The sequence below is a fragment of the Babylonia areolata genome, chromosome 5, assembly GCF_041734735.1.
Source record: "Babylonia areolata isolate BAREFJ2019XMU chromosome 5, ASM4173473v1, whole genome shotgun sequence".
NCBI classification, from domain to species: domain Eukaryota; kingdom Metazoa; phylum Mollusca; class Gastropoda; order Neogastropoda; family Buccinidae; genus Babylonia; species Babylonia areolata.
In genome coordinates, this window is record NC_134880.1 from 50,483,031 (window position 1) to 50,507,098 (window position 24,068).

The window sequence follows — 24,068 nt, forward strand, 5'->3', positions numbered from 1 at the left end:
GAGATCACCCAGGTCAATGTTAGCAGGACTTTGTGCCTTAAAAAAAAAAAAAAAAAAAGTATGGCGCTCTCAGTGTAGCGACGCCTTCTCCCCGGGGACAGGAAAGCAGCCCGAATTTCACACAGAGAAATCTGCTGTGAAAAAAAAAAAAAAAAAAGAGAGAGAGAGAGAAATACAATACAACAGACCTAACGTTTGTGTTGTCCAAGAATTAACGTTTGTGTTTGTGTTGTCCTGGAACTATCGTTTGTGTTGTGCTGAAAATATGGTCTTTTACAGTACACGACAGAACAAGTGTTTGCAATGGAAACTCACGTGTTCTTCAGTCCTACATTCTTTTATCATTTTTTTTTAATTGTGATACTGCATGCAGTGTACGCTCTCATATTGAAGTGTATGCTGCAAACGGGACCTCGGTTTTTCGTCTCGTACAAAAATACTAGCAACCAGACCACCACTCACTGCATATTAATTTTTGACAGGGCATTGCAGAGATGACAATCCAAATCCTCGGTTTTTGCTTGAATCGAACCTGGGACACTCGCTGTTGTTCTCTGGGGTTTTTTTAGTTTGATTGATTGTTGGTTTTTATTGTCTGGTTCTTGAATCTCAGTCTGGTGATCGTGTCGGCGGCCTGTCTTAATTCTGGACACCAGTCTTTGAAGAAAGGAACTACCCGAAAACGACAAGCTGTTTTACGGTGTCTGAGCGGAAGTCTGAATGCTCCACATTTCTTCCATCGTGTGTGTGTGTGTGTGTGTGTGCGCGCGCGCGCGCGTGTCACTGTGTGTGAGTGTGTGTCACTCTGTATGTGTGTGTGTGTGTGTGTGTGTGTCTGTGTGAGTGTGTGTGTCACTGTGTGTGTGTGTGTGTGTGTGTGTGTGTGTGTGTGTGTGTGTGTGTGTCTGTGTGTCTGTGTGTTTGTTCGTTCCAGGAAGTTTCTTAACAGCTGTGAGGGGTTATTTCCGTCCCAACCAAAGTTAGAAAATGGCTATTTAAAACCATGAATGTCCCTTAATCGGCGTCTTCGACCACAGCCTACAATCAGCTCTTTCGAGTCAGGCCTGAGAAGAAAGAAGAGAAAAGTTCAATTAAAAAAAAAAACAAAAAAACAAACAAAAAAAAAACAGACAGACAGACATACCTTTCCACTCTCTCTGTTGACGGCAATGGTGTTTGTATGGTGCGTATAATCATCATGTGTGAAGATGTATGATTTACAATTTATGTTGAGGAATAGATTGCTCGCATTTTGCATTCGCATTCTCTCTCTGTCTCTGTCTCTCTCTGTCTCTCTCTGTCTCTCGCTCTCCCCACTCACACGCCCACACATGCATGCATTATGTGAACAACTCAGAACACGAAATGCTCTGACTTGTAATTTTGTATAATGTTGTGTATAAAAAAAAAAATATATATATATTAACCCCCCCCCTCCGCCCCCCACCGCCCCTCCCCCCACCACCCAGCTTTGTGACAGAACCCGTCACAAATACTTATCAGTAATGACGACGATAATGTTGATAGCGCCGAAAATTATGTGCCCGATTCTAGCGGCAGTTGTTTGTACAAGCCAAGTACTGATATGAGATTCGAGTAAGGAGCAATGGCTCGTGATTCAGAGCTCGATTTGACCTACCGACTCCAAATTTCGCTCGATACCAGTGACAATAGCCTGTTGGGAGTGAGATACTGCCCTCCTTTCCCACATATTACACAGTCACTGTGGTGGGAAACGAATAATGACAGAAAATGGGTTATCAAGCAACACGAGAACTTGAACGCTGGCCCACTACCGTCACAGCCTTTCGTCTCTGATTTGTGACGACATGACATGTGTGGCGCTCTGTGATGCCTCTGTGTGTGTGTGTGTGTGTGTGAGTGTGAGTGAGTGAGTGAGTGTGTGTGTGTGTGTGTGTGTGTGTGTGTGTGTGTGTGTGTGTGTGTGTGTGTGTGTGTGTGTGTGTGTGTTATGTTGATAAAAAAAAAGAAAAAGAAAAAAAAGAATAGGCATGTACATGATATGGTGTGATATAGAACAGTTCTTTCGGTATAATGTCGGCTGTCTGTGCTTCCATGGCACGAACTAAACTTGATGTGCACACACTGTGTCAGAAAGCTGGACACCACTCGTTTCTATACATTAAAAAAAATATAAATAAATAAATAACAGATTTCCAACTACCACCAACCCACCCTAACCCCAAAACATCCACCCCCACGTTCTCCCCTGTGATTGATACACACACACACACACACACACACACTTCACCAACAGTTCTGATGCCTCTCATATACCCCTCAGATGTATTCTCTGAGGACCTTGTACTGTCCAGCCTTACCTAGGCAGGGTTTCTTACCACTGATGCCTCTCATATTATTAACGATACTTATTATAAACACAAGTCACTACCCTCCCCCGCCCCCCCACCCCACCACCACCCCCACCCCCACACAAACACACACACCCTGTGATTCTGTATTCTCTGGATCCCCCCCTATACTAGTCCTACACAGACCCGAGGACAAGGGAGGAGGCTTGTCAGAAAAGCCTCGGTAAACAGTATTTATTGGATCAGGTGGGGGGGCTGCTGCCATACTTTTCTTTTCTCTCGCAATGGCCCCCCCGACTCGGTCCTCGCCTGGCATTAGTGTGTGTGGGCTTGGAAAGAAAGAGAGAAAGAAGAAAAAAAGACAGAAAGAGAGACAGAGAGAGAGAGAGAGAGAGGCATGGTGTATGAGAAGAGAGAGGGGACAGAGTGACAGAGAGAGAGAGGGGGGGGGGGCAGATATATATATATATATATATATATATATATATATATATATGAAAGACGCACATGTGTGTGTGGGGGGAAGTGTGGGGTGTGTGTGTGTGCGCGCGTGCGTGTGCGTGCGCGCACGTGTGTGTGTGTGTGTGACGAAAAAGAGGGAAATCCTGTTCGAGACGTGAGCATATGTGTGTGTGTGTGTGTGTGTGTGTGTGTGTGTGTGTGTGTGTGTGTGTGTGTGTGTGTGTGTGTGTGACGAAAAAAAGAGGGAAATCCTGTTCGAGACGTGAGCATTTGTAAACAGGTTTATTCCCCTATAGATATCATTTAATAAATATATATATATATATACGCCAAAGCTGAATATATTCAACCTATCCCCTCTCGCAATACTTTTCCTCCTTTCTACCCATGCAAACATATTCACCCCTAGCTATACAGTCCCATACAAAACCGAAAAAACAGCTGGCACGTCCTCGACTAATACAACGAGAGCAACGGTCACAGAAATTACTTCTCCCTCCAACCCCCTCCCCCTCCCCCCACCATCCACCACCTTCCTCCCGCCTCGTTCCTCAGGTCAAGGGTCGGGAGGGGATGGGGGGTGTGGGGGGGTGGAGGTGGGGGGGGGTGAGAGCTGGAGGTAAGGGTGGGTGAGGGTGTGGGAGAGTGGAGGGGAAGGGGTGTGTATTGTACCAGGGAAAGAAAAGGTGAGGTTTTTTTTGTTTTTTTTTTTTTTTTTTTTTTTTTTTTACAGGGGGAGACGACCCGCAGAATGGTGGGGATGCAGGACAAGAGGACACAGCCCATGGCTGACTGAATTTATAACTCCCCCTTTTGGACAGTGAGTTATATTATGCTTCTGTGCTCTCTCTGTCTCTCTCTCTGTCCTTTTATCTGTTTCTCTGTGTGTGTGTGTGTGTCTCTCTCTCTCTCTCTCACTTCCCCCCCTCTCCATCTCCCTCTCTCCCTGTGTGTGTGTGTGTGTGTGTGTGTGTGCGTGTCCGTGTCCCTATGTGTGTCTGTGTATGAGTGTGTGTGTGTGTGTGTGTGTGTGTGTGTGTGTGTGTGTGTGTGTGCAGATCGGAGGCCTCACGAATTTCGGAGAACTTTTCGGAGATCTATCCAATCAATCAAAATCAAATCAAATGAAATCAAAAGCACTTTATTATCTATCTACAGATATCTTTCTGTATATCTATCTCCAGATGTTTAAGTTATAAATAAAAGGGACAACAAAAACAAACAAGCATACACTGTCATTCATCTCCTTTATATTTCAAAAGCACTCAAAGCAGTGAGAGGCAAACAGGTTCCGGTAAACAGTTATTTCGTCAGCGCTTCCGCTTCATATTATATATATATAGATCACGTCAAGCCGTTTAGCAAACTTCCCAATCTTTAACCTCACGTACGATTGATCTAATTTTACACTATGTCTCATCTCAACTATCAAAAGGCTTGCACGATAATCATCAGGGCAACCCGTACTGACCAAAACCGAAGAAAAGAAGAAAAGAAAAGAAAAAAAATAAGGGAAGAAGAAGAAGGAGGAGGAGGAGAAGAAGAAGAAGGAGAAGAAAAATCCGCGTAGGAGGAGCAGGAAGGGAAAACCGCGACAGGTAGATGACACAAGCCTAGCTTGTGCACTCATGTATGAAGTCACGCGACTTGAAAACGTCTGTTTCGGGGTTTTTTTTTGGGTTTTTTTGTTGTTGTTTTTTTTAGGGGGGGGGGGGAGGGTTCTTACACACACACACACACACACATACGCGCACACACACACAATCATGCACGCGTGCGCACACTCACACAAACACACACACACATTTCAGTCTAATGTCATCATCTTAGATGAATAGACTATAAATGAATAAACGAAAAACACACACACACATACATACATGTATGAAGTGAAGTACTATTCAACGCCTATAATTACACACACACACACACACACACACACACACACACACACATATATATATATATATGCAAAAGGTGTGTGTATGTGTGTCTACAACGATTTACGTCACATTCAGGTGTGTCGGGTCAGGCCAGTAAAGGTGACAGTGACAGTGACAAGGAAAGGGGGTGGTGGATGGGGGGGGTTGGCGTTGGGTGGGGTCGACAGTAGTCAGTGCCCTATACTGTACTAAAGGAGAGGGGGGGGGGGGTGGAGGAGAGGGGGAGGGAGGGGGAGGGAGGAGAGGGGTGGCAGCGCCCCGTTAACGGACTGTCTCCAGGTAAACTAGGTGTGTGTGCAAACCACTATCGCCTTTCAATCATGGCCTCAAACACCACAGCACAGCACAACACGTTTTGTGAGCTATCTTCACAAGAGAGAGAGAGAGAGAGAGGGAGGATTGTATTTGGCTGAAACATATGTGTGTGTGTGGGAGGGGGGGGGGGTGGAGGGGGGGGGGGGCGCACGCACGGACATTCATGTACATATTTACACGTGTGTGGTTTATTCACGTCTTATTGAATTGAAATACGTATTCCACTGATTTCATTATTCCTCCGTGAAAAACGAGCTCTCTATAATAAATGTAGCATACGTGTTGAAGAAAACGTATAGCGTTGGACATGGAGACACGGTAGACGGATCACCCCCAAAAAAATTTTTTTTTTTTAAAGAAAGAGCAAGCAAGCGTACCAGCAAAAGAGAGAGAGAAAGAGAGGGAGAGAGGGGGGGGGGTATGCACATTTGAAATTCAACATACTATGCAATCTTTCATCGCGGCTACCCCTCCCCCGCCCCCCAGCACCCCCCCCCCCTCTCTCTCTCTCTCTCTCTCTCTCTACTTTCATGCGACCTTGCGAGAGGTGACAAACAAATTCAAAGCTGGAGCGTGAGTCACCGCACACCACATTAAAGTGAACACGGGATGGATGGAATTCAATGCCCCCCACCCCCCACCTCCCTACCCCCACTCCCCCCCCCCCCCTTCCCCCAGTCAACGGTGAAAGGTGGTCTGGGCTTTTTATGACGTAGGTATGGTTGTCACACACACTGTGCAAATCATCATTAAAAAAAAAGAGAGACGTTCTGTTTGTGTGTGTCGTTACAATTTTTTTCGTCTATGTTTTATTTCCGGTAGCTTTGCTCTTTTTTTTTTTTGCTTTTTTTTTTAAAATAGAGAGAGCGAGGAGGATTGAGGGGGTTCACACGGCGTTTTGCTTAAACGTGGAATATCGATTTCAATAGTGCACCTTAAACGTGGTATATCGATTTCAACAGTGCACCTTAAACGTGGTATATCGATTTCAACAGTGCACCTTAAACGTGGTATATCGATTTCAACAGTGCACCTTAAACGTGGTATATCGATTTCAACAGTGCACCTTAAACGTGGTATATCGATTTCAATAGTGCACCTTAAACGTGGTATATCGATTTCAACAGTGCACCTTAAACGTGGTATATCGATTTCAACAGTGCACCTTTAACGTGGTATATCGATTTCAACAGTGCACCTTAAACGTGGTATATCGATTTCAACAGTGCACCATCGAAAGTGAGAATCATTCACTGACGCACACATCACATACATGTTGAATCCAGAACAAGAAAAACTTGTTGATTCGTGAACTCTCTGTGTGTGTGTGTGTGTGTGTGTGTGTATATATATATATATATATATATATATATATATATATATATATATATATAAACTATGCCTTCGCGTCACAAACACTTTTTCGAAGAAGTAATGCAATTGCTTTCAAATCGTGTAAATAAATCAATTCCTCCTACGTTTGAACAGGTGAAGAAGTCAAATTTTGCTTTGAGACCTTAGTCGCATACCACACACTCAGCAAATCCGCTCCCGCGCAAGAGCGCACCTCAAGCAAGCCACAATGATTCGGCAAAAAGACAACCACGTCCCTTCACAAATCACTCATACAGTTTATATATATATATATATATAAGACGAAATAAAAGAGAGATAAAAATAGGTTTGAAAAAACAAAAAAACAAAAAACAAACAAAGGCATTCGCCAAGATCTGGTCAAATGCGTTCGTAGGTTGTACAGCTCAGATCTTCTTCTGCGTTCACTCGTATGCACACGAGTGGGCTTTTACGTGTATGACCGTTTTTACCCCGCCATGTAGGCAGCCATACTCCGTTTTCTGGGGTGTGCATGCTGGGTATGTTCTTGTTTCCATAACCCACCGAACGCTGACATGGATTGCAGGATCTTTAACGTGCGTATTTGATCTTCTGCTTGCATATACACACGAAGGGGGTTCAGGCACTGGCAGGTCTGCACATATGTTGACCTGGGAGATCGTAAAAATCTCCACCCTTTAACCACCAGGCGCCGTCACCGTGATTCGAACCCGGGACCCTCAGATTGACAGTCCAACGCTTTAACCACTCGGCTATTGCGCCCGTCCTGCAGCTCAGATCAACTTAACGGAACTGTCTCGGAAACACTTCAGAAATAAGCCGGAAAATCTGAGGCTCAAAGGTATGACGCCAGAGCAGGTACTTCATTGGCCAAAACAGCCCGACGACGTCATAATGACGCTGAGATTTATGAACGAAGGGCCGGGGTTCCTCACTGGCCAGAACAGAACTTATCTTTGACCTGAGAGGAAGAAATCGGAACAGGGCTTCAGGAAACATAAAGAAACAGGACGACAGGGTAATCGCTCTGTCAGTGCAGGCCACCTGACCTTTTCTAGTCAACTCCACCCTGTCATTGCAGCTTTCGGAGAAAAGCGACGACACACGTGCGTGCAGGAAACAAATAAATAGCAAACGATGACTCTTCCCTCTCTCCTTCAACCTTTCCCTCGCCTCCCTCCTTCCCTCAACCTTTCCCTCGCCTCCCTCCCCCCCCTTCAACCTTTCCCTCGCCTCCCTCCCCCCTCAACCTTTCCCTCGCCTCCCTCCCCCCCCCCAACCTTTCCCTCGCCTCCCTCCTTCAACCTTTCCCTCGCCTCCCTCCCCCCCAACCTTTCCCTCGCCTCCCTCCCCCCCCCAACATTTCCCTCGCCTCCCTCCTTCAACCTTTCCCTCGCCTCCCTCCCCTTCAACCTTTCCCTCGCCTCCCTCGCTCCTTCAACCTTTCCCTCGCTTCCCTTCAACCTTTCCCTCGCCTCCCTCGCTCCTTCAACCTTTCCCTCGCTTCCCTTCAACCTTTCCCTCGCCTCCCTCCCTCCTTCAACCTTTCCCTCGCCTCCCTCCTTCCTTCACCCTTTCCCTCGCCTCCCTCCCTCCCTCAACCTTTCCTTCGCCTCCCTCCTTCAACCTTTCCCTCGCTTCCCTTCAACATTTTCCCTCGTCTCCCTCCCTCGCCTCAACCTTTCCCTCGCCTCCCTCCTTCAACCTTTCCCTCGCCTCCCTCCTTCAACCTTTCCCTCGCCTCCCTCCCTCAACCTTTCCCTCGCCTCCCTCCTTCAACCTTTCCCTCACTCCCTCAACCTTTCCCTCGCCTCCCTCCTTCAACCTTTCCCTCGCCTGCCCCCTCCCCCCCCAATCTTTCCCTCGCCTCCCCCCCCCCCCAAATCTTTCCCTCGCCTGCCCCCCCCCCCCCAACCTTTCCCTCGCCACCCCTCACTCCCTCAACCTTTCCCTCGCCTCCCTCCTTCAACCTTTCCCTCGCCTCCCTCCCTCCTTCAACCTTTCCCTCGCCTCCCTTCAACCTTTCCCTCGCCTCCCTCACTCCCTCAACCTTTCCCTCGCCTCCCTCCTTCAACCTCTCGCCACCCTCACTCCCTCAACCTTTCCCTCGCCACCCTCACTCCCTCAACCTTTCCCTCGCCTCCCTCCTTCAACCTTTCCCTCCCCTCCCCCCCCCCCAACCTTTCCCTCGCCTCCCTCCCCCCCCCCCAACCTTTCCCTCGCCTCCCTTCCCTCCCCCCCCAACCTTTCCCTCGCCTCCCTCCCCCCCCCAGCCTTTCCCTCGCCTCCCTCCCCCCCCCAACCTTTCCCTCGCCTCCCTCCCCCCCCCAACCTTTCCCTCGCCTCCCTCCCCCCCCCCCCCCAACCTTTCCCTCGCCACCCTCACTCCCTCAACCTTTCCCTCGCCACCCTCACTCCCTCAACCTTTCCCTCGCCTCCCTCCTTCAACCTTTCCCTCCCCTCCCCCCCCCCCCAACCTTTCCCTCGCCTCCCTCCCCCCCCCCCAACCTTTCCCTCGCCACCCTCACTCCCTCAACCTTTCCCTCGCCTCCTCCTTCAACCTTTCCCTCCCCCCCCCCAACCTTTCTCTCGCCTCCCTCCCTCCCTCAGTTCTATCGCTTTGCAGGTGAGAAGAATTGCCTAGAGAGATCAGACTCTCAGGCTGTGGGGAAAACATATAAAACGTGCGCCCTAAATAAAGCCATAACCATGATTATCATCTCAGTGAATACAGCCTGTTATTGACGGAGCGGTCGGATAGAGCTACAGACTTGCAAACGGAAGCGTCGGATACCAGTGTCAAAGGTGGTTTTCCCATGCGAAAAGCAACAGCAGAAAAATTCTTGATTCGCAGTCCCGTCTCTTAATTTAAGTCGAAATCCATCGCTTTCGTCTCTTGAATTTTAAGTCGAAATCCATCGCTTTTCCGACCAGTGTCGCACAAGGCAGAATGAAATAATTCAAACTGGGCTTACTTGCCAAAACGGCCCACCACTCCCCGTTCCTTCTCCCTTGCCCCTCCCTCCTTCCCATCTCACACACCCCCATCTCCACCAACCCCCTCCCACTCACCCCCCTTCCCCAAAGCACAACCCCCCCACACCCCTCGCCTCATCACCCCCCCCACCCATTTTTTTTTTTTTCAGCCAGGGATTGCTGCCATGACGGATGATAGGATGTGTCAAAATAGCCAGGCGTCTTATTATTTGCTGGAAATAAATCTGGCTGTGCACGTGCAGTTTATTATCAAAATTAACCCCCCCACACCCGCCCCCCGCACCCCCTGCACCTCCCCTTGTCCCACCTCCTCCACCCCCAGTTCTTTAGTTTATAGGGAGGAAGTAATATTCGGAAAGGCGGAGGCGTCACACATCTGTCAGTGCGTCTAAAGATGGTTATTAAAATAAAATAAAATAAAATAAATAAAAATTTAAAAAAAAACAACTGACGGGCTCGTTTTCCTGTGTCGTGAAGTGATGGATGTAGAATTTCAACATCGGTTTTGATAACAATTTAAATTTTAGCAATCGTTATGACTTCCATCTTCCGTCTTTCTCCCTCGCGCCATGGTTTCTCTCTCTCTCTCTCTCTCTCTCTCTCTCTCTCTCTCTCTCTCTCTCTCTCTCTCTCTCTCTCTCTTCTTCTTCTTCTTCTTCCACACAACCACACACACACACACACACACACACACACACACACACACTCAAACGCATGCACGCACACACGCACGTAATTTTATAGAAAAGGGTAAGGGCGTTGGGCGTTTCCTTAACTCCAATTCCGTCATTATCGTTTGTTATTTAAAGAAACAAGCATAGCTGATGTGCATCATCACAACCAATAAATCATGTCCAAACAGACCAGTGACACTAACAGACGTCAAAAACCAACCATCAACATTATGGGGAAGTTTTCAGGCCACACATTCACAAATATTAGGTGCAGGCATCATCATCTGCTAGCTGATAATAGCCCCAACGCTGCATAATCTTCTTCTGGTCGGGTCATTCGTAATGGGTCTTATCTGATCAAATCACCTTTTCCTCGCTTCTCAACAATTGGCACGTTTAATTTTCGCTGGCTTTTTGTTTGTGCACTATTAGTATAACTGATTTTTGTGTGAATTGTCACAAAGGGATGTTGCCATCTTTGCTTAACTGTAGTTGTTGTTGTTGTTTTTATTTTCTTTTTTTAATTTTTTTATTTTATTTTATTTCCTGTCGAAGTGGATTTTTCTACAGAATTTTGCCAGGAAAAATCCTTTGATGCCGTGGGTTCTTTTACCTGCGCTAAGTGCATACTGCACACGGAACCTTGGTTTATCGTCTCATCCGAATGACTAGCGTCTAGATCACCACTCAAGGTCTAATGGAGGGGGAGAAAACATCGGCGGCTGAGCCGTGATTCGAACCAGCGTTCTCAGATTCTCTCGCTTCCTACGAGGACGCGTTACCTCTAAAGCCCTCACTCCACATTTAGAAACCGATATAAGGTTTGTTTTTATCAATTTTATGACCCACTGGTCTTTTGACACAAGTTAACATACATCGGATTTCACTGAGCTTTGCTGGTGTAGTCGTACATATAATGCTATATTATGTTTTCTTTCGCCCTTTTACACAGTAGTCACAGACAGGGAATGGGTATGGAGCTAAGTAAATCTTCACGGCTTGTTCTGCCAACCCAAGGACTAATCAAACGAAGCAGCAAAATAAGGGGGTGAAGGGGGGGAGAGGCAGAGTGTGGGGGGGGGGGGGAGAGGAAAAAAAACAAAGGTTGGACTGAGATGGGACAGAGGGATGATGGTCAGGTATGTATGGAGGGGATAAAAAGAGAGGAGAGACAGCGAGCGAGCGAGCGAGAGAAAGGGAGAGTGAGAGCGAGAGAGAGCAAGAAAGAGTGAGAGAGAGAGAGAGAGAGAGAGAGAGAGAGAGAGAGAGAGAGAGTGAGAGAGAGGAGACAGATATTTAATCACAAGAGACAGAAAGACAGGCAAACGTCTGACACACAAACACACAATCAAATGTCGGTTCACGAACATTCTCAGAGAGAAACGGAAACCACAATATTCTATTTCAGTCGTCCAGCACAACAACAACAACAACAACAGGCCCCAACAACAACTCTTTTCTTTAATCCACCACTACAAGTCGCTGCTCACGCCACTGCCAACATCCAGACTTTGTGTACAACGCACACCCCCCCAAAAAAAACTAAATCCCCGGCCAAGACTTGACCCTGGCTGGTTTGATTTTGAGTTTAAGCCACCATAGAGCTCGCAGCGTATACTATATATATATATATATATATATATATATATATATATATATATATATATATATATATATATACTACTACTACTACTACTACTACTACAATACAGTCGTGGGTTTCTGTGTGGGCGCCGTGCCAGATCCCGACCAAATCCCGTCACAGAGTCCTGTAGCAGTGAAATCAAGCGGCAAGGGATTTTTGTCAGCCCAAGGTTGTGCGGGGAGTGGTGTAGCGGGTTGGAAGGGGGGTGGGGGGGGGGGGGGTGGGGGGGGGGGGGCAGGTAAGGCACGAGCGAAGTGTTTAGTTCCGCTCCAGCTACCACTCAATCAGCCCTGTCCGTCCAGTCTGTTGACTCTAAACAGCTTGCTTCGTGATTTGTGTGCTGAAGGGATGACATGACAGATATATATATGTATATATTATACACAGAGAGAAAGAGAGAGAAAGAGATGCACACACACACACACACACATATATATATATATATATATATATATATATATATATATATATATATGCACACACACACACATATATATATATGTGTGTGTGTGTGTGTGTGTGTGTGTGTGTGTGTGTGTGTGTGTGTGTGTGTGTGTGACACATAAATTCTGAGACAAGACAGACAAGACAAGACAAGACAAGACAAGACAAATAGTTTACTGAACTGGACTTTTTTGCCCATGTCAAAGGGAACAGTGGGGCAGGGATGAAAATCAGACGAAAGAAAACAACGTGTATATTGCATGCCAAGGGTTTTGAATTTCATTATCCATACATGTAGCACGACCTTAACTGGGATGCCTTATTTATGTAGATTGCGAAATTCAGAGAGAGAGAGAGAGAGAGAGAGAGAGAGAGAGAGAGAGAGAGAGAGCATTTGTTTAACATGAAATCATCTCACCTTCTACAGTGCCAAACAATTAATATAAGGCATGAATCTGAAGATGTGTCCATTACTACATGTGATATAAATAACGTATTCCTCAGATTCCTTTTTTTAAATTTTATTCTTAATGTTTGTTGTCGGTAATAGACCTAGTTCAATCGACATTCAAACAGGTTCCAGACAGAACTGTTGTTCGTTCTCTTCTTCTCCTCTTCCACTACACTATTCTTTCCTTCTTTCTTTCTTTCTTTCTTCCTTTCGCCTTCATCTTGTTTGCTGTCGTTTGTTTGTTTGTTTGTGTGTTTGTCTGTTTTTTCCTCAAAGCGCAAACTTTAGTTTAATCCATGCAAGGGGCCGGCATTTCGTTTCGATGCTGACAGCATCGACCAGGCAGGCTGGTTCCGCCGTACAGCTAGCCCTCCTGACTACCCCCCTCCCCCCGGCCCCCGAACACCCTTCCACCTCTCTCTCTCTCTCTTTAGTGCTCTGTCTGTCCCCCTCCTTCTCTCTCTCTCGTGCTCTGCCTGTTTTTCTTCTCTCTCTCCGTCCCTCCCTCTCTCCCTGCCCCTTCTCTCTCTCCTCTCCCTCCCTCCTCTCTCTCTCCTCTCCCCCCCTATTTCCCTCCCCCCTCTCTCTCTCTCTGTCTCTCTTCTCTCTCTTCCTTCTCTGTCTCTCTCTCTCTCTCGTGCTCTGTCTGTCTGTTTCTCTTCTCTCTATGTGTGCGCTGCTCAGCGCAGTGTTGATGCCAGCTTTCTTTCTTTCCTTTCCTCTTCTTTGCCGCTGGTCGTTTCAGTTTTCTTCTCTTCCTCCTTATGACGACGATGTGAAGGATCGGGGTGGGGAGGGGGGGGGGGGGAGGGGGGGGGGGGGGGGCGGGGGGCAGGGCAAGGTGGGGGTGGGGGTGAGTGTGTGGGGTGTGGTGTGGTGTGACGCAAAAGCGGTGATGGAATGGATGTCGGGGGACGGATGGCTCGTTAATCTCTTTGTTTGCACGGAGGGCATTGCAAGCTGTCTGGCCACATTAGCCCCTCATACTGACTGGCTTCCTTGGGGCGCCCTTCTAGTATTCCTCCTCCTCCTTCTCCTCCTCTTTCTCCTCCTCCTCCTCCTCCATCCTCCTCCGCCAGCTCTGCTTGCTGGGCCCACTACAACTACTACTACTACTACTGCATCATGCAAGAAACGGATGTGCCCGGACTTCTTTCCGATGAGGTTTCCGTTCAAGTCCCTTTCCTTCCCCCTTCCCCTCCCCTCCTCTTCCCCTCCCCCAATACCGCTGCCTCGCTTCCCATGCCCCCATCCCCCCCCCCCTCACCCCACCACCCATCCCCTGCCCCCCCCCCCTTTTTTTTTTTTTTTTTTTTTTTTTTTTTTTTTACCAGAGTTCTGTTTTTGTCCTTGGGCTGTGATTCTTTCCTTTGTCGTTTTTGTTTTCTTCTTCTTTTCGTTTGGTTCTTTTACTGGCCTTTGGTCTCTCTCTCTCTCTCTCTCTCTCTCTGTGTCTCTGTCTGTCTGTCTCTGTCTCTCTCTCACCCTCGCTCTCTCTCTATCCTTTTACTCTTGAACGATGTTCAAAATCAAAACGATCCGACAGAACACAGATCTGCGTCTCTCCTGTCTCAGTACGGACTGTCCTCTTGATTAAACCGTTCTGCTTTAAACTGTTCAGGGCTGTTTTGTTTCTTCTTCTTCTTCTTCTTCTTCTTCTTCTCTCTCTCTCTCTCTCTCTCTCTCTCTCTCCTCCATCCCCTGTCTGTCTGTATCTCCACTTTCCTGTACAACTACAAGGAACCATTTCTTTGTGACATTTTACGAAAGACATTGATACTTCGCATTTTCTGAACACTTTATTACGATCAATGACTGACTACCGGAAGCTGCGAGCAAATGACTAGTCTACTGCCAATAACTCACAAACTTGTGTTTGTCCGAACAGTATAATTAGTTGTTCTATTATCGATGAGTGATAAGTGCTCTCTAGCCTTTTAATACGAGCAGTAAAATTTACGAAACGGTTATGATTTTTGACAACAAGCAGAGCTGTTTATGATCTTTGACAACAAATACATATAACCGTCGATTCGACTCTCTCTCTCTCTCTCTCTCTCTGGTGATGACCTTTCAGAAAACGCCGAGTACTTAACCTACTAGACACTGTCGATTTTATCAGGGAACTTCGGCTAGAGCTCTGACCATTCTTCTACCTCACACAACTGACACGTGTTGACTTTCACCTGCTCGCCCCACCCCCAACTGATAATCGCGAAGTTTTCCCTTGTTATACAAGACTCGGTGGAAGAGAGAGTATTGCAAATACCCATATGTGTAAGCCATTGCACTTATATGGTGCAGAAATCAAATACCCATATGTGTAAGCCATTGCACTCACATGGTGCAGAAATCAAAGTCACAGTCAGTGCGGACTTTCTTCTCTCTCTCTCTGTCTGTCTGTCTCTCCTTATTCATATGGGGCTCTGGCCTTATTGAATAAACCATCTGAATCTCTCTCTCTCTCTCTCTCCCCTTATTCATATGGGGCTATGGCCTAACTGAATAAACCATCTGGATCTCTCTCTCTCTCTCTCTCTGTGTGTGTCTCCCCCTCCTCCCCCCCCCCACCCCCCTCTCTCTCTCCCCCACGTAGTTTCTCGTAACTCCCTGCGTGAGGCTGACCAAACACCCCGGGTGGGACAGGCCTCCGGAGAAGTTCCGGTTACCCATCAAACCACAGAGAGAGGGCCACAGTTCCCCCTGTTCCTGTTCCCCGTGTACTAACTGCCTGTGGTCATGTCTCCAGGTGCCGGTCGTTAACTTAAAAGTGACGGACTCGGAAGGGGGCTGGACTGGCATGAAGTGCATGTAAGTAGGTCGTGTCTAATTGAAGACGTGTGTCCGAACACATGTACACACACACACACACACACACACACACACACACACACATACAACCTCTCTTTCTTTCTCTCTCTCTCTCTCACACACACACACTCTCTCTCACACACACTAACACACACTCTCTCTCACACACACTAACACACACTCTCTCTCTTTCTCTTTCTCTCGCACACACACACACACTCTCTGTCACCCTCTCTCTCTCTCTCACACACACACACACACACACACAGTCAACCAGCTGTTGCAAGGTCCGTCCATGTTGCCTGTCATTGCTGTTCATTAATTCATTCAGTTTAATTCAATAAACGAGAGTGTCACACGTGTGCATTGCTCCCACACTATTGCTTACTCAGTGTTAGTTATACCACTTCTACTACTACCACTACAACTGTCTTTTTTTTTTTCTTTAACTGTCTCCGATCCGCACAGAAACTTGACAGAGTGAACTATTATATATATATATATATATCATTATCATGAACGTGATTTGATATTTTGTTATAACAACTCAAATACGGCACAACAACATAATATAATTGGGGCGGGGAAAGGGAACTGAAAAAAAAAATGGAGACAACAACAGCACACACACACACACACACACACACACACCACGAACGGACATAGCCCAGCCAGACGATCGAAGACACAAGCTCTGCCGTGGTGATCATTACTACTGGTTTGAGACGCAGGTGCGATAGGGGTTTGTGATTTTTTTTCTCTCTCCCCTGACCCTTGTGGCTGACTTGCCGACAGACTATAGATACGTCTCATCATTAACACACACACACACACACACACACACACACACACACAGAGACAAAGACACAGAGATAGGAGGGACAAAGACACCGGCAGAGAGAGGAAGGATGGATTGATGGAGACAGAGAGAGAGAAAGAGAGGAAGAGAGAGAGAGAGAGTGTGTGGGGGGAGGAGGGAGAGAGGGGAGAGAGGGAGGAGAGAGAGGGGAGAAAGAGAGAGAGGGAGGGAGAGAAAGAGAGAGAGGGGAAGAGAGTGGGGGAGGGAGGGAAGGAGAGAGAGAGGGGAGAGACAGAGAGGGGGAGGGAGAGAGAGGGGGAATAGAGAGAGAGAGAGAGGAGACCGAGAGAGAGTGGGAGAGAGAGAGATAGTTTTCAGAGAGAGCGAGAGACAGAGAGAGAGAGAGGGAGAGAGAGAGAGAGATGATCAGAGAGAGCGAGACACAGAGAGAGAAGCACAGAGAGACAGAGAGATAGAGACAGACAGACACACACACACACACACACACACACACACACACACAGAGAGAAAGCCCGGAATAAAGAGAATGGGGAGGGAGGGGAGACAGCGAGAGAGAGAGACGCATAGATCAAATGAAAAAGAGACAGAGGGAGAGAACTAAAATAAAAATACGTAAAAATACGACGACCAGCCAAAACACACATTCGTATAGAACACACAGACAAACAGACTGACAGGCATGACAAAGTAAGTAAAGTAAAGTAAAGAGAAAACACACGGCGGAAGATAGAGACAGAGTCAGAACAAACAGCGAGAAACCCACAGACACAGGACTCCTTTTACAACAAGACAAGAGTTCGATGTAAGTAAAGGAGACACTAAGAAAGAGACACACACGCAGTCCACGGTATCCACTGCGCTATCGCGTGCCCACAGTTTATTCCCACAGCCAAATCGCCACGGCGCAAGGTTAGCCGAGACGACCGACCACCCTATCTTGCTCGTGTGGTAGAAATAGGAGACTTTAGGGGGGAAAAACACACACACAAAAAACAACAACACAGCAAGACAGACAATACAGCAGAAGAGAGAGAGAGAGAGAGAGAGAGAGAGAGAGAGAGAGGAAGACAAGATGAAGAGGAAGAAGAGAGAAACTGAAGATGAAGAGGAAGAAGAAGACGAAGAAGAAGAGAGAGCGAGAGACAGAGACAGAGAGTAAGAAGACTGAAGAGGAAGAGGAAGCACAGAGAGAGAGAGAAGAGGAGAGAGAGAGAGAGATAGAAACAGACAGAAACAGACAGAGACAGGCAGACAGACAGACAGAAGCACTTTCAGGAAAAGAAATGGAGAACAGAGAGAGGCTCATTTACTGACGAAAATTAAGTAGAATGATCGACGGACAGAAAGAGAGGCAAACTGAAACGGACGAGTTACAGATAAATAATCTACAGCTGCAGATGAACAGAAAGATATACAAACAGAGACAGACAGACAAAGAGAAACACAGACAACGACACAAGACAAACTATTAAGTCATAACGTATATATATATATATATACACGCACGCACAGTGGTACATGTAGGCCAACGCGAAAGACACCGACGATAATTTGTCGCGGTAACACACACACAGACACACACACACACACACACACACACACACACACACACACACACACACAGACACACACACACACACACACACACACACACACAGACACACACACACACACACACACACACACACACACACACACACACACACACACACACACACACACACACACACACACACAGTGCCACAAAATGATTGACAGCTGACAACGCGGCGTCAAACCTGACCCATCATCCTGCAGTTTGAATATTGTTATGCATACGCTCGGCTGAAAATTAAAAGAACTAAAGGAAAGTAAAATCAAGTAAAAGACGGTGAAATGAAGTTAAAAATAAATAAATAAATAAAAAGATACATTTTTTCCCCCTTTCTTGCTTTTCGATGGTCAATCAGTTTCTAGATTATACCAGTGGCCTTAGATTTTCATTGAACAGCGTGTCACTTTCTTCTTCTTCTTCTAATAAATTATCATCTCCCCAAAGTTACTGAACAATAATTCTTATTCCCCCCCCCCACCCCCCCACCCCCCTCTGACGACCTTACGTGCGGGTCGGGCAGCTCGACCAGTTTGCTCATCTCCAATCGTTTCACCTCCCTTCCATTATCTTGGACACTGAACTCCACAGACAGAAAACACGTGCGTTCGTTCATTTGCTTAACGTCTATCCACATTAAGTGATTTTAGACGAAAATCCTATTATCTCCTCCACCCCACTCATACCTTAAATCATCATTACTTTCCCTGTTCCTCTCTCCTCAATTAGCATTAAAAAAAAAAAGGAAGAAGAATATAAACGAAATAAAATACACTAACTACTCAACAAGCACGTGCGTCAGAACTCAGTGGTGTGGGAGACTCGCGCGCCGCACGTGCGCATCTTGGAGTGTATCAACAGATCGAATGAACAAGTTTCAGAATTCTCTTTCTCTTTTCTCCCTTTCACAAGTACGAAAGGAGCTCGGAATTTTAACAATCGGGATGTTTATATAAAAAAAAAAAAAATAGTCGACGTTACATTTGTAACTGCTGTAACAAAAACAAGTACCACTTATCCGGCACACACACACAAAGTTCTACACACGTACGCGCGCACACACACACAGACGAACAGACAGACACACAGACACAAAACTACACATGTACGCACACACACATACTCGACGTGATGAAGACAATAATCACAGATATATTTATATACAAGACGAGACGACATCACGCCACACACGCACACACACACACTCTCTCTCTCTCTCTCTCTTACCCATCATGTTGAGGGTGGAGACGGGGTCCCAGCCATCCTGCCAGGAACAGTGGACAGCTGGGGTGACCACAGCGACCACCACCACCATCACCACCCACAAGTTCCAAGGCCCTCGGGAATGCTCCATGGTTATTCCACGTCCACACACACAGACCATGCAGCCTGTCTTCTTTATCTTTTTTCCTCCTCTCAGCGACAACTCCCGGTTCCACAGTTACTCAAACTCAAAGCCACTCCTCCGTGACGCTGTTGCCGCAACCCAAGGAAAGCTAATATGACGTAACTTTGGCGATGACGCAAGTCTGAGACTTACTATACTCCACTCCGCGCGCACTGCACGTGTGGCGATGAGGAATCCCCCCCTGTGTCTGCGAAGGGTCAGGCCCAGCTGATGAAGAATCAACAGCTTTGAACCATCACGTAGGGAGGGGTGGGGTGGGGTGGCGGGATGAGTGAAAGGCTGTGTTGTGTTCCTCCTCTCGCTGTATAGTATCCTCCTCCCCCTTTACTCGCTGGAGGGGGGGGGGGGGGGAGTTCTGTGAATCACAGAAACTCTGGAAGCGAAGAGAAAGACTGAAGGAACAGGTGCAGAAGTGAACAGTTTCACATTCCCAGATGATGACTCCGGATTCTTCGTGCAGCTGTCATTAACACGTAGAAATCTTCCCTGTAGAATCTTCCCTGTTTGAAACTCACACGTAAGTTTTTGGGTTTGTTTTTTTTTTGTTTCAAAATATCCTAGTATAATGGCCAGCACACACAACAATTCACTACACAGATCGTTTGGTTTTATTTTTCTTCTCTGTCTTGGGCAAAAATCTGGGTGGAAGACCTCTACTGGTGTGGTTAAAGAGAAGCGTGATTAATGATGTTGAGCCGGTCAGGTCTGATCAATAATCGGAATAAGGGGTCGGCCGATTACCCCCCTGTCAAGGCTGATTATTATTCCTGACACACTGTCACAGCCTGGGCGCCTGCTGGCCAGAACATCGAAAAGGCCAGGCGGGTTTGTGAAACGTCATAATTTATATGACGTCAGGCGTTCGTGCGGGTGTTTTCAAAAAAAAAATAAAACAGCAACAACTATTTCTCACTCTTGACAAGACGAAGATCTGAGGAAGTTAACGCAGAAGATTTATCTGAGTTATTGAGTGATGATTCACTGTAAATATAACAAACTTTGTTTTTTGTTGTTGTTGTTGTTGTTTATCTTTGGTTTAAATCATAACCGTCAAATATGCGATTAATTCACACACAGAAAGTGGATACTTTTCTTTCTTCTAATCGAGATACTTCTTTCCTTTTTCAAAACGTGACTTGCACCACACAGGTTGTTCTGTTGGTCCTCATTGGCTCGTGGTGCAAAAGGACGCACTGCACGTGACAGGCAGGTAAGTAAGGTAGGTAGGAAGGTACAGGCCCTTGCGTCACAAAACGTCACCAGCCAACGAACGAACGAACGCACGCACCAGTTGAAAGGTAAACAAGCAGGTGCTCCTCACTACGATCCGCTCTCAAACTCACCCTCTCACACACACACATTTCACACACACACACATACACACACACACACGCGCGTGGTCTGTTTTTCAAACTTCAATAAGTTTCCACAGTCCCCTTCCACAATCCGTTGAAACACATCAACTGGTGGGTCGTTGACGGCAACAACAGTTCCCAGGTGTGTATTTTGAAACCTCCACACCAGATGGTTGGTGAAGATTCAGGTAGTCCACAACGAACAGGTGGCACAGGTAAAATAACAACACACCAGCTTTGGAGAGAAGGAAGAAGTAGAAGAAGAAGAGAGAAAGAGAGAGGAGCCGTAGAATAACCTCGACCCGCTCAGTTCCTCAACACAACTGAAGCACGCAGGCTTACAACTTCCAGCCACATGTTCCCAAAGCGCACACACAGCTCCTTCTTGAGCCAAGCGGCGTAGTAAAGGGAAGCGAGAGAGGGAGAGAGAGAGAGAGAGACGGCACGGCGAGGTCGACCTCTCATTGGGCGACCCCGCGTGTTTTGCATATGCATGAGGGCTTGTGTCAAGCACGCCATGAGGTTTGAGGGCAAACAAAAAGTGGCTCTGGCGACACGACCAGCAACTGACGCTTCACTTTGGGGACAAGAAGACGGGGACAGAAGGGAGGAGACAGAGAGAGAGAAGGAGAGAGGGAAAAAGAGAGAGAGAGAGAGGGTCAACTTCTCTGTACAAAGCCTTTCACGAGAGCCTGACCAGTTGAAGAAGAGAAGAGAAGGGAAGGCAGGCAGGCAGGCAGAAACTAGCCAGAGACAAGACGGACACTGAGCGAGGTTTTTCTTTTCTTTTTTTCTCTTTCTTTTCTTTTCTCTCTCTCTCTCTCTCTTCTTGTAGTGACAATAGAAAGCCTTGGACACCGCCCCTCCCACCTCACCCCCTCCCCCCCCCCTCCCCCGCACTCCTTCCGCCCTCCTGCAGAGTCCTTGGCGTCTGGCCCCTCCCCCCCACCCCCTTCTCTCTTTTTTCTCGGTCCTTCTCACCTGCCCCCCCCCCCCCTTCGCCCCCCCCCCCATCCCCTCCCCTTCACGACTGACTGAAGACCCCCGCTTCAAGTTCAACCTCCCCTCCCCTCGCCCCCGACCTTTCTCTCTCTCTCTCTCTCTCTCTGTCTCTCTCTCTCCACAGTCTTGCAGCGTGTATGAACTGGTTTGAAAAAAAAACAAAACAAAAAAAAACAAAAAACAAAAAACCCACGTCAGTTGGCAAGACCCCGTCAGGTTTTTGTTGTTCTCTATAATATGTACACACACAGCATAGCTAGGCTGTCTGACTGACACACAGACGGACGGACGGCGTGTGCAAGAAGGTATAGCTGGCTGTAGTAGCTGCATGGCTGAAGGCCGGGCTGGGGCCAAACACTGATCGGACGGCCTGCAGTTTGCTTCAGTGTTTGAAAGTTACACACACACAATGTAGCGCTCCGATCGGGATCCCCGGCGGCTGTGAAAGTCGAATGTTTGAGATCACCGACAACACTGCACTACACTACACACACACACACACTACACACACACACACACACAGAGAACGAATACACTTTGCACTCGCGCGTGCACACGCATACACGCACAAACACAACATAATACAGTTTCGTCCATATGCCAGCTTTCCTCACACACACACACACACACACACACACACCACACACACACACACACACACCCACACACACCGTACAGCGCGCACCATCACCTCAGTTTAAATCCTGCCAACTCAGTTTCCCTTTCTCGGCTGAAGGCCAGTGTAGCCTATGTATGAATAATATTGTCCATAAGAATACGTATGTATTAACATTTCACACTTTCACACACACACACACACACACACACACACACACACACACACACACACGGCAGAGAGAGAGAGAGAAAAAAAAACCCATAGAAAGGGCATCAGTATACTGTTCAATTTCTTCGTCACTGACATACTTATTGTTTGACACAGGAAGGAAGGAACGTAGGTTTCAGTTCTCTTCCTTGTTCAAAAGTTTCAAACGTTGTAACAGGTTTTTTTTTTCAGCCCCTGTGTTGTAAAATATAGCTTTAAAGAGTTATGAAAAACGTGCCAGCAATAAAACAACTGAACAGCTGGCCTTGACCTGACAGAAATAACCATTACGAAGCCTACTGACGCTGCACCTACTACAAACTTCGACTCAGCAAACGGAGAGCGTCACGTGGAGTGATAATGTAAATCTGTTGTCTTCTCTCTCTCACACACACGCGTGCGCTACTCCCACTCCACCTACCCACACTGTACACACATAATTTACACTTGCCCCTCATCACACACACACACACACACACTCTCTCTCTCTCTCTCTCTCTCTCCAGTCACACACACACACACACACACACACACACACATACATATTCACGTGCACACACACACAATGTACACACACATAGACAGACAGGCAGAGAGACAGTGAGACAGACAGACAGAGAGAGAAAGAGAGAGAGAGAGAGAGTACAGGGTCGTCTCAATGGGAAATAAGGTCGTCATTTTGGGAAGACAGGGTCGTCAAATTGAGAAACAGGGTCGTCATACTGGGAAACAGGATCGTCAAATTGGGAAACACCTCACCATACTCGGGAATAGGATCGTCAAATTGGGAAACAGGTCGCCACACTCGTAAACAGGATCGTCAAACTGGGAAACAGGTCGCCATAGTCGGAAACAGGATCGTCAAATTGGGAAACAGGTCGCCACACTCGTAAACAGGATCGTCAAACTGGGAAACAGGTCGCCATAGTCGGAAATAGGAGCATAAAAATGGGAAACAGGTCGCCACACTCGGAAACAGGATCGTCAAACTGGGAAACAGGTCGCCATAGTCGGAAATAGGATCATCAAACTGGGAAACAGGTCGCCATACTCGGATATAGGGTCGTCAAATTGGGAAACAGGTCGCCATAGTCGGAAACAGGATCGTCAAACTGGGAAACAGGTCGCCATAGTCGGAAACAGGATCGTCAAACTGGGAAACAGGTCGCCATAGTCGGAAACAGGATCGTCAAACTAGGAAACAGGTCGCCATAGTCGGAAACAGGATCGTCAAATTGGGAAATACCTCACCATAGTCGGAAATAGGATCGTCAAATTGGGAAACAGGTCGCCATACTCGGAAACAGGATCGTCAAACTGGGAAACAGGTCGCCATACTCGGAAATAGGATCGTCAAACTGGGAAACAGGTCGCCATAGTCGGAAACAGGATCGTCAAACTGGGAAACAGGTCGCCATACTCGTAAACAGGATCGTCAAACTGGGAAACAGGTCGCCATAGTCGGAAATAGGATCATCAAACTGGGAAACAGGTCGCCATACTCGGAAACAGGATCGTCAAAATGGGAAACAGAGTCGTCAAACTAAGAAATTGATATAACTTCGTTTTAAAAAAAAAAAAAAAAAAAAAAAAAAAAAAATCACTGTCGTCAAACTGGGAAGTACGTCAAGCTTC

The 24,068-nt window shown here is 47.1% G+C and overlaps 1 protein-coding gene across 3 annotated transcripts in view; it reads right to left on the reverse strand.

Annotated features, from left to right (window-relative positions):
- LOC143282143 (semaphorin-1A-like) overlaps positions 1 to 20,973 on the reverse strand; it is a 217,146-nt gene extending 196,173 nt beyond the window's left edge. For 2 of the 3 annotated variants that reach the window (XM_076587684.1, XM_076587682.1), the window contains exon 1: positions 19,070 to 20,972. In XM_076587684.1, coding sequence (XP_076443799.1) covers positions 19,070 to 19,226 — 157 coding nt within the window. In that variant the 5' untranslated portion in view covers positions 19,227 to 20,972. Of the gene's footprint in view, positions 1 to 19,069 lie in introns of all 3 variants that reach the window. The other variant, XM_076587683.1, reaches the window with a different exon arrangement.
- Positions 20,974 to 24,068: the final 3,095 nt, after the last annotated feature.